Here is a 16,385-nt window from a genome sequence, read left to right as displayed (position 1 = left end):
ACCGCGGACCTGGCAGTGGTTTTGTGAAAATATCTGCGAGTTGATCCTTAGTTGACACGAAATTGACCAATAAGTCCCCTGACGCGACCTTGTCCCGCACAAAGTGAAAATCAATCTCGACATGTTTGGTCCGGGCATGAAAGACTGGATTCGCACACAGATACGTTGCCCCCAAATTATCACACCAAAGAGTCGGAGGCTCGCCAGTATGTAGTCCAAGCTCCCTAAGCAAAGAAACAACCCAAGTTACCTCCGCAGCCACATCTGCGAGGGCCTTATACTCAGCTTCAGTCGAGGACCGCGCAAATGTACGCTGTTTCCTGGATAGCCATGAGATCAGATTCTTGCCTAAGAACACTGCATACCCACCAGTGCTCTTCCTATCAAGCGGACACGCTGCCCAATCAGAGTCAGAAAAGGCGTGAACTGCTGCAGAATCTGAGACCATAATGCGGAGACCATAGTGTAGAGTACCCTTAATGTAACGCAGCACCCTCTTTGCCAAGGCCTAGTGATCAGTAGTCGGCGAGTGCATGAACTGGCACAACCGGTTTACAGCATACGAGAGATCCGGTCTCGTGATAGTCAGATACTGTAGAGCTCCAACTATACGACGGTACTGTGTTGGGTTTTCATGTGGAGTGGTAGTAGAGGATACAGGCTGTGTTACTGCGACTGGAGTGGCCAACGGCTTGCAGTCCAACATGCCTGCTCGAGTAAGAATATCATTCATGTACATGCGCTGAGACATCATGAGACCGTCGGGAGTGCGTATAGTCTCAATGCCGAGAAAGAAACCAGGTGAGCCAAGGTCCCGTATCTTAAAAGTCGTGGACAAACGCTGCAGTAATGCGGTAATGAGCGTGGGGTCATACCCATCATAATTATGTCGTCGACGTATACAAGAAGGTATACTCGGGAATCAGCAGCGGAGTAGTGAAAAAGCGAGACGTCTGTTTTCGAAGACGAGAACCCTGCGGACAGTAAATAATCATGTAGTCTCTTAAACCATGCCCGGGGGGCTTGTTTGCGGCCATATAACGACCGTTGTAAGTGACATACATGATCTAGATGAGTCGGGTCTTCATACCCCGGAGGTTGTTTCATATACACCGTTTCTGCCAGATGTCCATTTAGGAAGGCATTATGGACATCAAGTTGCCTTAAAGTCCAACTACGTGAGATAGCCAGAGAAAATAGTAGCCGGACTGTTGTCGGTTTGACGACAGGGCTAAAAGTATCAAAGAAGTCTTCGCCCGCTACCTGGTTGAACCCCTTTGCAACCAGTCGAGCATTGTAACGTTCAACAGAACCATCAGCAGTCCGCTTGGTGCGGAAGACCCACTTGCAACCAATAATTTTCATATCAGGTTTAGGAGGTACAAGAGTCCAAGTATTATTGTGTAATAACGCATTGAACTCTTGGTCCATAGCGTCACGCCATTCTGGGTGGCCCACTGCTTGTGAGTAACAAGTGGGATCAGTAGTCATAGTGAGTGCTTGCAACTCTTCACCCGTACCCCGAGTCATATGTCGTAGTCTCATGACATGGCCTCAATCTCGAGGCTCAGTGCGCATGACCCGCTTCCGCCGAGTAACGGCCCAAACAGGGCCTTTAATAGTTAAAGGAGCGGGTTCTTGGGCCAACGGTATGGGACTCGTAGAACGCTGTACAACCGGATCAACAGCAGCCATGGACTCCACTTGTGTTACCACTGGGCTAGATGCCCAAGGAAGAGCCGGTAACATAGATACTGGTTTATCCTGTTCTATCAAGTCTGAAAAAGGAAACACAGTTTCGTCAAAACGTACATGACGACAGATATAGACTTTCCCACTCGTTAGATCCATGCATCTATAGCCCCTAAAGGACGAGGGATACCCTAGGAAGACACAGGGTGTCGAGCGATAATCCATCTTATGCCGATTATATGGCCTAAGATAAGGAAAACACCGACACCCGAAGACTCGAAGGAAAGTGTATGGTGGTGTAGTTTTGTAGAGACGACTGTAAGGACTTTCATTGTTTAGAACATTAGTGGGTAAGTAGTTGATTAATGTTGTGGCTGTTTCAAAGGCGTAGTCCCAATATTTTTGGGGAACAGAGCCTTCGGCTAGTAAGGATAGACCTGTTTCAACTATGTGACGGTTTTTGCGTTCAACGCGGCCATTTTGTTCGTGCGTGTATGCACATGATTGACGATGCACAATGCCCAATTTTTCAAATATAAGATGCAGTTTGCGGTATTCCCCGCCTAAATCAGACTGAACAAACTTGATAGAACGCGAAAATTGGCGTTCTACCATGACTCGAAACGACTCGAAACATTTATATATATCAGATTTTACCCGTAAGGGATAAAACCAAGTAAAACGCGAATAATCGTCTACAAAGAGCAGAAAGTAACGGAATCCACTAGTAGAGATTACATGTGCCGGACCCCATATGTCCGTGTAAATTAAATCTAACACATTCGCACTAGAAGATGTAACTCTATTTATAGGAAATCTAGAGGATTTGCCGAGTTGGCATGATGTACATAATTCAGCTGATTTCGTATTATTAGGTGAAACTAGGCACGACTTTAAGACTTGATTTTGGACATGTGTATGTGGATGCCCCAACCTACGGTGCCAAATGACTGGAGTGGTACGGGATGTGAGAAAGGCATAATGTGACGAAGGAACAGGAAGCTTGTACAACCCGCCTTCCGTAGGACCTTTAAGCAGAACTGCCCGAGTGAGTGAATCCTTCACAATGAAACAATCTTTGTGAAATTCAAAATAGACAGGATTATCATTTGTTAAACGATAAACAGACAATAACGGGACAGATAATTGGGGAACACATAACACATTCGACATATTTAGTGTTTTAGAAACTTTGGACATAGATGCTATAGAGGCATGACCAATTCGTGAGATTGTCAAACCTGCGCCATTACCAACACACAGGACATCCCCACCATTATATTCATCACACTGTGATAGCATGGACGCATCGGGTGTAGCATGCGCCGTAGCCCCCGTATCCGGGAACCAACCTGTGGTAGTCGAACCTGCGGCCGTGTCATCTCCTGGAACGGCAATATTGGCCTGAGGTGCGGGCTGCGGAGCATAACGTTTGAAACAATACAGGGCTGTATGCCCCTGCGCCCGGCATATTTGACACCGAGGGCCGCGGCCACCATTGCGACCACGACCGCCTCCACCTCCTCTGCCGCGGCCCGGATTGCCGGAACCGCCGCGGCCTGCACTCTGCCCGCCTGAGTTGCGCCCGGAGTTTCGGCCACGCCCTGCATAAAAAGCGGCCGGAGCAGCGGAATGATGTTCGGACGCCACTGGATAGTCCTCCACAAGCAAGAACTCCTGTGCCTGGAGATAGTCCGCGATCTGCGGAATTGTTACTGGAGTGCCGGCAGTGGTTAGCGAAGACGCCATGGCTCGGTACTCCTGTCGTAGCCCCCTGAGAACAAACATATTCTGCTCGTCAAGGCTGATGGGTCGGCCGGCATGTGCGAGGTCCTCAACTAGCAATTGTGCACGCCCTAAATATTCGGCAGTGTTGCTGCCACCTTGCCGAAGGGCATGGAATTGCCCGAGTAATCCTAGGCATTTCGCACGGGTGGAGCTCGCAAGGGCAGTATTAATGGAGTCCCAGACAACTTTTGACGTGGTCTGGCCGACCGCAAGATGCATCACCTCATCCGAGAGGGATGAGATGAGGAGAGAGAGCAGAGTTTGATCCTGCTTAACCCACGCCTTATGGACCGGGTTCGGGATCATGGTGGTTGTCGAGGTGGTGGATTCACCAGTTGCCGGGGAGGCATTGATCATCGCCGGGGGACACAGGAATTCACCGGTTACATATCCCATGAGTTCTTGACCGTTCAAAAAGGGCACAAGCTGGGTTCGCCAGAATAAAAAATTACGGTAAGTGAGTTTCATGGAAACGAAATGATGAGCAGTGTTTAGGGGGTTTTGGGCTGGGGAAGAAGATGGAGTTCCATCGGACATCGTGCGCTCAGAAGAGGCAGACATGACGGACGTCGACTGAGAAAAACGAAAAGGAATGAGAATCGGTGGTGGAGAGAGAAACTCAAACCCGGTCTAACTGATACCAGATGAGATAACAGCTTATCGATTCAGTTCCAATAGGATAGGAAATACAATACAAATAGATGAATAGTTCTACGCAAACAAGTCCTATCTAATAGGCAAGCCACAGAAGACTGTAACTATTACAAAGACTAATGAATAATATAATAAAATGTAACAATATAAAATATTACTATAGCTAACACATGCTAACTGTCTCGTTTAGCTGACCTCCTGCATCCGGCTTATACCAGGTCCATGTCCCCTCTTGGTATCCACGCTGCCCCAACACAACAGCGCCCCTGCAAAGTCACACTAAACCCGTGTGCCTTGCCCAATGCTCCACTAACCAGTAATTGCCACTGGTTAGTAACACGCACCACTCAGCATCAAACGTTCCCAGTGCATGTTCACGAATCGCTTCATCCCGAAGCGTCCGCCCATACCAGGTCCACGACCCCTCCTGGTATCCGCGCTGCCCAACACCACAGCGCCCCTCACCACCTTCACATCTAGACTCTAGAAACGCCCAACAAGTCCAAACAATGTTCGAACTTGTTACTAGTTACCGCTAGAACATCACCTTCACTATAATAAGAGTCATCGGCTTGAACCACGTTCATAGCTTCCTGCTTCTTCAACTCCTCCCAATCAGCCTATTCCATATTAGCTGGCTTTTCCGCCCTCAAGGTTTTCAGAAGGCCCTGACGTTGGCGGCGGCAACGACAGTTGTGTTGGTGGTGGGCGGTGGCGGTGGTGCTGCTGGGGTGGTGGTGCTGGTGGCGGCGACGACGACGACGATGGCAGTGCTAGGGTGGTGGTGCTGGTGGTGACGACGACGACGGTGGCGATGGTGGTGAAATAGGAAATAAATTTAATTGGGGGATAAAATAGGAAATAGAAACTTTAGAATATTCTCGAGAACTTAGGAATAGCCTAATACCAGGGGGCCCCCAGGAATCTCTATTCCCCTTGCAAGGGGAATAGGTCAGTCCCGGGAACAATGTTCCTGGAATACAAGTTGTTACCAAACAGAGGAATAAGCCTATTACTGGGAATGCTATGTCATTCCAGGCCTATTCCGTGAACCAAATAGCCCATTAATGTTCAATACAATTATTTAACTCATTTCAAAGAAAATGGATAATTCATGAAGGTGAGGATCAAACATGTGTCCTCAAGTAATGTTGGCTGCTATGTAAAAATGACAAGCCAATTTATCTAACCTGCTTAGTAATACTTATCTTGTAAAAATATTATTTATAATCTTATTTCTAACTCTATAAATAGTTAAATACTCATCCTTTAGACATTAGCTCGATGCTATCATTATTATTATTTACTAGTATTTGTCCCTTGCGATGCACGAAAAATATGTTATAAAAATATACACTATATGAGGTTTATTCATATATAAAATTTTTGTTATTCAATAATTATTATGTGTGAATTCCTATGATAAAATTATGAACATAAATATGTTTACAATTAAAATAATATTTAAGGTGGGTGATTACTACAAATCTTAAACTATATTAAAAATTTAGTACATAGTATTTAATTTTACAAATTTTTAAGAACTTAGTAAACTACAATAGTAATTGAATTGCAATTTTAGAGTCAGATCAAAATTTTTAGACCTTTGAGATTTCTAACTCTAGATGTAGCAATATACAATTGACCTTTAAAGACCTAACAATTATTTATAAATATAAATGACTATTAATCATCATCACCATTTAAAAAAATAATTGTAACAATAATTGCTCACCAAACCATATGACTATATTACAGTTAAAATTTCAATTGTTTTTTTAGAGTTAAAAATGATTTTCAAGTGTTAACATTTACTTTCCTTATCTGGGTTGTCCTTCACTTTTGTGTTCTTTTCCCTTTGATATTTTATAAATAGTTTTCAGGAGTAGTTTTCCCTTTGATATCTGGTTTGGCATCATTTTTAATGCTATATTATTATTTTGTTGCAAAATTCACTATTTCCATGTAATTATATGGGTAATGTATCATATTTTGTTGTATTGCACTAAACATTTTCTTCACTTGTTTCCTGTTATATATCATATGTTTTTCACTCATATAAAAAGTGTTTGCAAAACTTGCTAAATCTTAACTATAATACCAACATGTAATTAATACCAACATTTAACCATTAATATCAACATTTAATTTTCACAAGACCATATGGAACTTGCTAAATCTTAACTATAATACCAACATGTAATTAATACCAACATTTAACCATTAATATCAACATTTAATTTTCACAAGATCATATTGCTTTATTATAATTAAGATTTATTTATTTATTATTTATTTATAAAAAATTTATAATTCTTTTTTGAAATATTCAAACTTCAATTCTTCAGCAAGAATTGAAATTTGAATCTCTTTAGCCGTGGCTATTTTTTTTTTTAATTCACGGTTTGGAACCGGAACCGTGCGGTTCCAAAATTTTATAAACCTTACCGGAACCTTATTGGTTCCGGTTAAGAACCGAAACCATACGGACGGTTCTTTTGTTGCGGTTATTACAGTGACTGTTACGGTTCGAACCGAACCGTGGTCACCCCTACGCTAACATAATTACAAATATGTGAGTTTTAATTCATCTAAAATATTGATACATATGAATCTTAATGTTTATATATATATATATATATATATATATATATATATTAGCATTATTGAATTAAAAAGTTGAAGTACCCTCAATTAGATATAAGTGGGTCAAAATTTTTTTTAAGTATAATTACTTTTTATAAAAATAATAATTATAAAAATTCTGGGCTTAACCCAAAATCGACACACGAGAGACACGGACCCAAGCTCGAGGTAAGCTCGGCACGAGACCGGCCCAGATAATTCAGGGCTGGTCCCAGACCGTGCTAGTCTAGGCCCAGGCCCGACACGGCACTAGCCCAGACTTTGGCCACCTCTACAATTTTACAAAGTTTTATTTGACCCTTATCTCAATATATATACGGAGTAGTTGGAAAGAAAAGTAATCTACGGAGTATTATCTAACCTAGGAGTTTCCTCCACAGATCACGATCTATCGCCTCTCACTCTCTCCTAGTCTCCTTTTCCGTTCTGCGGAGAACAGAACAGACGACCGCCGTAAACGCGAACGTGAACCAGCAACTGGTATTTTTTATACTATTTTATACATATTTATACTGTTTATACTGTATATTTAATATTTGTATGCTTATTAGATTATAATTGTATGTTTATTGGTTTATATTTGTATGCTCAATTTGGCTTATTTGCAAAGGATCATTTAGGTATTATTTCAAAATGCTGCTGTTTATTTATATATTGTATATTGTTGGGTAATATGGTTGAAAATTCCCAAAAATAATAATCCTACGAAAAGATTAATATTATATGGGAAACAGAAAAACTGGGAAGGAAAAGGTTGAATGTTTGGGTATAGGTTTAGCACGAGTTTGAACACGAAGTTCTTTTCCTTAAAACCTTATTTGCTACCTCCCACAAGTGCTAGGAGCGTTGTAGCCTAGGTTTCCCAGGATAAAACGTGCTTCGATTCTTTGTTTAAGCACCTAAACAAAGAACCCAGCAAACAAAGCACATACAGTATGAACACTCTTAGCTAAAGAAGAGAGTAGAAGCAGAAGTTTTGTAGCTGAAAACTATACTGGAATTCCTTCGTTTCTCACTGTGTAAAAATGCTACTGTTCTACCTCTCTTTATATAGGGATGTTGGAAGGGATAGCATTCAACATGGCCTTTAATTGGTATTAAACCAATTGTATAACACCTGTAACGGTCACCCACTAAGTAGGATTAAACTCAGAATTTAAAATTGGAATTAAAACAGTATTAATTTCGTAACAGATGAGTTTAATCTGTACAATAGTCTGAACTTTCGGGTTTCAGACCGTTGGGGTGCAGGTTCACACGAGAGCACACGGACCAGGCAACACGAGAGTACATCTCTCGTGCGCACTGTGGTGCAACCCGAGAGTGCACTACTCTCGTGGTCACAGATGCACGTGAGTTGTGCTCTCGGTGCACGATACCGAAGTTTGGCATAACATAGCCCACAAGGCCAGCCAATTTCCGGACGACATTCGTGCCCGCAGGTGCCGGTGCACGATACCGAAGTTTGGCATAACTTATGCCCGCAAGGCCAGCCAATTTCCGGACGACATTCGTGCACGCAAGCTCGGGCTTGAATCAAGCCTTTTCGATCTCCTCTAGTTGGATTTTGATTTGCACCCCACCCACCCCCCCTCCCCCCGCGCGAGAGCCTCTATGCTATACAATTCTACAAGCTTCAAAAGAGCTCATGTATATAAGGAGGGCAAATCTTGTTTCCAAACCAATGTGGGACAAAGTCCCCTATTTTCCCTTCATTTCCCAACTCAAATGGGTCTACTTTGAGAATCAATATCTCATTCACCCATTATCCGTTTTGAGCGTACAATATATCAATCTCTTCGTCTCACTACGAAGAACCCGAATCCACTTTGACTCGACCCAAATCGGAAGTGGACCCCACTGATAATTGTACCACAAAATAGCCACTTAATATGCCATTTTATGCCATTTTAAGCTAATTTTTCCAACATATATATACAATTATACCTACTTTCTGTTATGCTCGTATAAACAGTGGCGGAGTCAGAAAATTCATGTAAGTAGGGCCAGGATCATGGAAAAAAGTTACAATACCGGCCAATTAATAACAGTACCGGTCATACATGATATCATTATATATACCATATATTATCGATAGTAATTTATAATGATACTTTATGTAATTGATTGATGTTAATTGATACTTTATAATTTTTCACATAACACCACATATATACAATATCAATCTTGCTTGTCACACTTTTATCAAATAAAAGTTTTCAATTATTTTGTTGGCATCCTATCATTTTTTTTTTACATAATTAATTGATATTCATTTTACTAATTACCAAAATTTGAAGAATGGGGACGAAACTCAAACTCATCGTTTTGACATCTCTCTCTTGGAATCTCATCTCTTGAAATCGCACTTCACAGAATGGACACAACAAACATCCCGAGGATTTTGACCTACACTAGTGAGCGTGAGGTTTGTGCTTAATGTGCCAGAGGTTGTGATTAATGTGTGTGGGTTTTGTACTTAATGTGCGTGGATTTGTGCTTAATGTCAATAGTTGTTGAAACTTAAAGTCTGTGAGCTAATATTTAAAGTGCGTGTGTTTTGTGCTTAATGTGCGTGGGGTTGTGCGTAATGTGTGTGAGTTTTGTACTTAATGTGCGTGAAGTTGTGCTTAAGATCTAACACTTAAGGTGAGTTTTTCTATTACTTAAGGTGCGTCATTGTTTCTATCACTTGTGCGCCATTTTTACCTTGTGCTTCTTTCTTCTAGACACGCGTTTTTTTTTTTAAATTTTCATTGATTTGAGCCGTTGATCTAAATTTGATCAACGGCTCAGATCTAACCGCACAACCGCACGGGAAGCTATACCCGCACTTGAACCCTTCCCAATATATATATTATGTTTTATGTTTTTATGCTATTATTATGTTTATATTGTGGCTGCTATTAATGAGTTTTCAAGATATTGGATTAAATTTATGTTGGATTTTTGTATTATGGACTTTCGGTTTTATAATATGTTTTAAACTTGTGTTGAACTTATATATAATTGTATTGTGGACTTGTGGTTATTAAGCTTGTGTTATTCGATTTTGTATTATGAACTTGGTTATGTAGTGGCATGTGACTAATAATCATAGATTTTTAGTGATATACTTATGTATTAGCTTTGTATAATTGTATATTTGTATTAGTTTATATTTACTGTTGGAAATTATGGAATTTTCGACCACCTGAAAGTGATCTTAAATAATTAAGTTGAAAGCAAAAAGTGGTCGAAAATAGAATCAAAGGTTTTTCTGGATACCAAAAGTGGTCGGAACAAGACTTTCGACTTGATTTAAGATCACTTTCAGGTGGTCGGAAATTCCATAATTTCTAGTAGTGATTTGTGTTAGGTTCTGGGTATATTTTTAAATTTTAAATGTTTTTAAAACTTAGGCCTTAAATAAGCTTAAAGTAGGGGTGTAAATGAGTTAAGCTGTTCACGAGTTGCTCGCTCAAAGTTTTGCCTGAGCTTAGTCAAATGATTTTGGAATTGAATTCAGCGATTAGTTGTGTATTGCTAATTCTGTTGTTTGGCATTAGAGCTGGGAGTTTGTCCATAGTTTCATGCTCTTTATAGGCTTTATAGATTATAGAGAGTTCAGAAGGTTGTTTGGATGCTTAGTCTTGTAAAGATAATAGGCTTTTCTAGTTTAATTCAAGTTTATTTCTTTCCATCAAATTGGGATTTTTTTCATGTTCTGTTCACTTGTTGATTGTTAGTATTATTAATATTACACAAGGACATTTTAATTTTTATACCACTTTTTTCTTCTTATCTCTAATAATTTTATTTCTCCCTATTAAATAATATAATTTGAATTCCTACATTATTCCTACCTTATTATTTTCCCACCGAATTACCATTCCTTTCGTTCATAATTCCTTCCTCCCAACCAAACACCCCCTTAACAACGAAAAATCATGTGCTAATTTCACAAATATTTAGGTGTATTCAAACATAAACCAGTTGAAGTGAAAATCATGTATTGTTTACACGAATGTACAACCAAACTAAATAATCAAAAGCATGGTTCAACTTTTTATTTCTAGGCTGTATCATTTTTCAATCTTGCTCTTTATTTTCCATTATTTCCCCTTTTTTATTTTTTTTAATCTTCTGTGATTTAAAGCTTATTTATTAAATAGGCGTCCTGTCATACAATATAATGTACACTCAGTACAAAAATAATGTACATCTCGTTAATACAATGTACATTATTTTTATGCTGAATGTACATTATTTTTGTATTGAATGTACATTATTTTATAGTATACAAATATAGTCTACACAATTTGTATGGACCATGGTCCACTGCTATTTTAACCCCTAATTCAAGTATTAGTGGAGTACCTAAAACACTGGGTCAGTTATATGGAATTTACATTTTCTCATAGCATCAGTTATATGGAATTTACATTTTCTCATAGCATGAACATGTAAATTTCTCATAGCATGTACATGTTAGAGTATATATAGAACTCCTCCATTTTCTCCTTAAGATCGAGTAATGAAGTCCCATTCATCTACTAACACATTTTTAAAGCATTCAACGAACCCTCCCATATAAAATGGCGGCTCCCTTTGTTTTAACTGACCACCATGCCTTAATTTAAGAGTGAATGAATTGCTAACAATTGATGTTTAACATAAGAGAATGAAGGAAATTAGTTACAAGATTACTAGTCCAAAGAAATAAGATACTAATATCACTTTCATAAAGAAAGAAACAATATATTGTTTAAATATAAAATTCTAAAATACATGCATTCACTACATTCCTAACATTATGTAGACACCTAAAATTGAACCATCTAACTTCTGTTATAATCACAAAGCAATCAAATAAGGAAATATCATCCAGGTTATTAGGTTTAGGAATCATTGGTTAATCTAGAGTCGTCTCTTTTTTAGTGAGATATGGTCCCCATTTTATCACCTCAAGCATTTGAAAATGACATTACCACGAACAAATTTTTCAAAAGACACAATACATGTTATTCATGCAGCAAAACAGAAAAATTATAACTGATTGATTACTCTCATATACTCCGTACTATATAGGAACAAATTAACCAAATAAATCAACCCAAATGCAAACGTTATTTCAACAAATTATTTTCACACTAAGCATATCAAACTCAAACGTTCATACCGTAACTTATACTGTCGTGATTGCTAAGCCCTCGCTTGAAATCCATCACACTGCAGCTCTCTTTCAATTTGATTTTCAATTTCACTTTCAATTCGACCCATTTCCTTTTGACCCAATTTAGGCACACTAGGAATTTTTGCAATCATTATTGTATGGACCATGGTCCACACAAGTTGTGTGGTTCATATTTTGTCTACTGTAAAATAATGTACATTCAGTACAAAAATAATGTACATTCAATACAAAAATAATGTATATTATATTTAGGGGATGTACATTATTTTTGTTCTGAGTGTACATTATATTGTTCGCAACCTAAGCTATGACACCAGCTTGTATCAGATCGTAATCAATTTTATTTTTTATTCCAAAGATTTCACAACCTAAGCTCCAACTCCATTTTGTATCAGAGCCTAATAAATTCCATTTTCTATGCCCAAGAATTCGCAACTTAAGGTCTGATACAACTATGTCTCATATCAGAGCCTAAACAAACATGCATTGATGAATAAATTGAAGCAAAGAAGCGTCAAATCGAATGAATTGAAGCAAGAATTAAATGAGTTTCAAATGTTGTACCTGCATCTCAGTAATCTGCTGATCGCCGAGCAATTCCTACCCAATCTATAATAATAATAATAATAATAATAATAATAATAATAACAATAATAATAATAATATTATTATTATTATTATTATTATTTATAAAGAAAACCGTGGTATGAGAATTGTTGTTTAGGGTTAAACAAATAAGGTTTGATAAATAAATTAGAGCAAAATCGAATGAAATGAATTTTCATAATGTTCCTCTCCATTTATCATAATATCTACAGATTCCGGCAATTGTACAGTTAAGAGAGCACCTCCCCCGTTGAAAACAACGGCGGCGCCGCCGACATCCAGTCTGTGTCATCCATGAGTTCTTAGAGAGAGAAAGTAGAGAAATGTTGGATTGGGTTTTAGTAGCACAAGCCCCAAAGCAAGGAAATGTGGCAGACCCGCAAGAGAGACTCCATCTAGATTAAATAATTTTAATGGGTTGGCTCAAAGCTAATTCGCGTTTAGTTTTATGTTTAATATTTTGTTATCAATATTTTTTTAATAAAATTTTGATGTGTTTTGATATTTCGCATATATCTAACGATATTTATGGTTATGTTTTTATGTGTTTCATTTTAATTTTTCAAACTATCTCTTTTGTTTTCATCTTTTGCCCCCACGCAAATTATTTAGTGCACTGCCCCGATGCGGATTTCTTTGTAAGCACTTTCATATAGAGTATATACATTTTAGAAAGTATTAATTAAAAAGATTTATATTAAGTGAAAATACAACTTCTTTATTCAAGAAACTGAAAATATTAGTTCTTTTAATCCATATATTATTATTTCATTAACAGTTTTATGTTTTCAGATAAAACTCAAAATCAAGAATAAATTCAAGTGTCACTGACAAGTGTGAAAATACAACTTCTTTATTCAAGAAACTGAACATATTAGTTCTTTTAATTCATATTGATGGATACCCGAAATTTGGGCCCAGTTGGACCGCCTAGCCCCGATTGGCCCATCTAGCCCAATTGGCCCCACCTAGCCCAATTGGCCCACCTAAGAACTAGCCGTTAGTCCATATTAAATCCTATTAAACATCCTATTAAAGCCCATTTATCTACCTCATCCATAACCCTCCCAAATAAAGGCTACCTATTAAGTCTCCCACTTATTACCCCACTAATAACCAAGTTAATACCTATTAACTACCCTACTAAATGGTCCAACGGACACTTTTGGGATGGGCTAGCTATAAAAGGAGGAGAAGACAAGAAGAAAGGGGACCATTTTTTACTCACTCATACACACATGGGAGGACTCTCCCAAGCACTCTTGCTACACACTTGAAGACTACTATCACTCTCCCACAACTATTCTCCCAAGAAGGTCACTCTCCCAAGAAGGCTCCACCACTCTTCCACGCATGAGAAGACTCCACATGAGAAGACTCCACCACCATTCCATCAAGAAGCATACTCCATCTCTCTATGTACAAAGTATAGCTCTCTCCCTACACAATTTTTCCATATTACATATACAAAGTAGCCATACAACATGTACAAAGACACCTACAAAACACATAGTGGAATTAGGCTTGGCACCGCCCAAAAAGGCCCGTGGTTTTCCTTTCGGTTTCCACGTCAAAATCATCGAGCCCATATTATTTTAGCAAGCTTTATTGAAAGGTGTATCCTCCAGCTGAAGGTTGTGTTGGACCTCCTTGGGCCCGAAAACCCAAAAAACCATCACTGCCCAGTCCCTCACTTTTTTATGTCTCGTGCTCAGCAGGACATGGGAAAGTATCTTGTCTCCTCTTCAGGATTCACCCTATCAGCCGCGCCAAGTTGGGCCGACTCTTTATTCAAGATTCCGCGCAACCTCATCTTCATGGCTTCTTTTCGTTCGCCGTATGACCGCCTACTTCACGGAGGTGATCTTTTGACTTCGAGCCCCCTTTTTCTTCATCCGTCAGAGTGACTTTCAGCTTGTAACCTTTCTTCCTCTAATAAACTTTCTAAGGGTCTGGACCATTGATCCTTCCTTTATTCGCCGAGCCCCTTAGTCGAGGCGACTCCCAGTGATATCTTCTTGTTTCTCTAAGGGTCGGAACCCTTGCTCCTTTTCTCTTTTCTTACCGAGTCCCTTGGTCGAGGCGACCCTTGATGGCTTTTTTTCTAAGAAACGTCTAAGGGTTAGCGCCCTTGTTTATTTTCCCCTTTTCTCTCGCCGAGTACCTCAGTCGAGGCGACTCTTTTTCACTTTTTCTCGGAAACGACTAAGGGTCTGGCCCTTGTTTCCTATCTTTTCTCGCCGAGTCCCTCAGTCGAGGCGACCCCTTAGGCTTTTTCTTTTCTTAGAAACGGTTTAGGGTCAGTGCCCCGTTGTCTCTTTACACATTCGCCGAGTCCCTCAGTCGAGGCGACTCCTTTTGACTTTTTCTCTGAAACGACTAAGGGTCTGGGCCCTTGTTTCCTATCTTTTCTCGCCGAGTCCCTCGGTCGAGGCGACTCTTTAGGCTTTTTCTTTTCTTAGAAACGGTTTAGGGTCAGCGCCCCGTTGTTTCTTTATATACTCGCCGAGTCCCTCAGTCGAGGCGACTCCTTTTGGCTTTTTCTCGGAAACGACTAAGGGTCTAGGCCCTTATTTCCTATCTTTTCTCGCCGAGTCCCTCGGTCGAGGAGACTCTTTAGGCTTTTTCTTTTCTTAGAAACGGTTTAGGGTCAGTGCCCCGTTGTTTCTTTATATATACTCGTCGAGTCCCTCAGTCGAGGCGACTCCTTTTGGCTTTTTCTCGGAAACGACTAAGGGTCTGGGCCCTTGTTTCCTATCTTTTCTCGCTGAGTCCCTCGGTTGAGGCGACTCTTTAGGCTTTTTCTTTTCTTAGAAACGGTTTAGGGTCAGTGCCCCGTTGTTTCTTTATATACTCGCCGAGTCCCTCAGTCGAGGCGACTCCATTTGGCTTTTTCTCGGAAACGACTAAGGGTCTAGGCCCTTGTTTCCTATCTTTTCTCGCCGAGTCCCTGCTCGAGGCGGGTCCTGGTTATGATTCTTCTTTTCCTAGTAAACTTCTTGGATTCTTGGTCCTTTTACTAACTCGAGTGACTCATGGTTGTAGCTTTACTTTTCTTCCCTTCATATAGCCCATTGTTGATGAGAAATTCCATGAGCAATATTTTGTAATGTATATGTATTTTCTTGCCACGCCCAGAATATATTCAAGTTGGCTTTGAAGCTTGGTTGGGCGGACCTCCTTGATCTGTCTCATATTCCCGTGGTGCAAGAATTTTAGGAACACATTAATGTTGGGGCAAGAAGAGTCGAACCCTGGCCTCCTTATTTTTTTCTATGGCTTTTACCAATCCTACGCATTTGAATTTTTAAATCTTCATAGCATTGAATTTAACGTATACCAAGATTGCGCATAGCCCTGAGTAAGTTACAAGATGTGTCGTGATTCAGGCTCTTGTTTATCAAATATCTCCAGCTTCGAGGTCGTCATCTTGAATGTCATGCACGCCCGTCCTGAAAATATGCTCTGGAATGGCAAGTGCAAATTGCCATATTTTCCAGATTCAAATATCCTTGTAAAGATAACCTTATGTAAGAATGTTTAGAAGCCACCGAGAACTACGTGTCCAGCATCTCCATCCTTTGCCACGCGTTGCCTTCGACCGTGGGAGCAAGACTTGACCACAGGAGCCACGCGTTGCCTTCGACCGTGGGAGCAAGACTTGACCACAGGATCCACGCGTTGCCTTCGACCGTGGGAGCAAGACTCGACCACAGGATCCACACGTTGCCTTCGACTGTGGGAGCAAGACTCGACCACAGGATCAGCCATCGCACCGGCCTCGGGGAGATGTTTCATCCCTCACCTTGTATTTGGCCATCTT

General features: G+C 39.9%; 1 protein-coding gene across 1 annotated transcript; it reads right to left on the bottom strand.

Annotated features, from left to right (window-relative positions):
* Positions 1–1,554: 1,554 nt before the first annotated feature.
* On the bottom strand, positions 1,555–4,041 carry LOC109179374. Its single transcript, XM_019328870.1, has 2 exons — positions 2,631–4,041; positions 1,555–1,778 (listed from the first exon to the last, which is right to left on the bottom strand). The coding sequence occupies exons 1-2, from the start codon at positions 4,039–4,041 to the stop codon at positions 1,555–1,557; spliced, it is 1,635 nt and encodes a 544-aa protein (XP_019184415.1).
* Positions 4,042–16,385: the final 12,344 nt, after the last annotated feature.

The sequence above is a fragment of the Ipomoea nil genome, unplaced genomic scaffold (assembly GCF_001879475.1).
Source record: "Ipomoea nil cultivar Tokyo-kokei standard unplaced genomic scaffold, Asagao_1.1 scaffold0900, whole genome shotgun sequence".
Classification (NCBI taxonomy): Eukaryota; Viridiplantae; Streptophyta; class Magnoliopsida; order Solanales; family Convolvulaceae; genus Ipomoea; species Ipomoea nil.
Note: the sequence above shows the minus strand (reverse complement) of the source record. Positions and strands in the feature narration are given on the sequence as shown.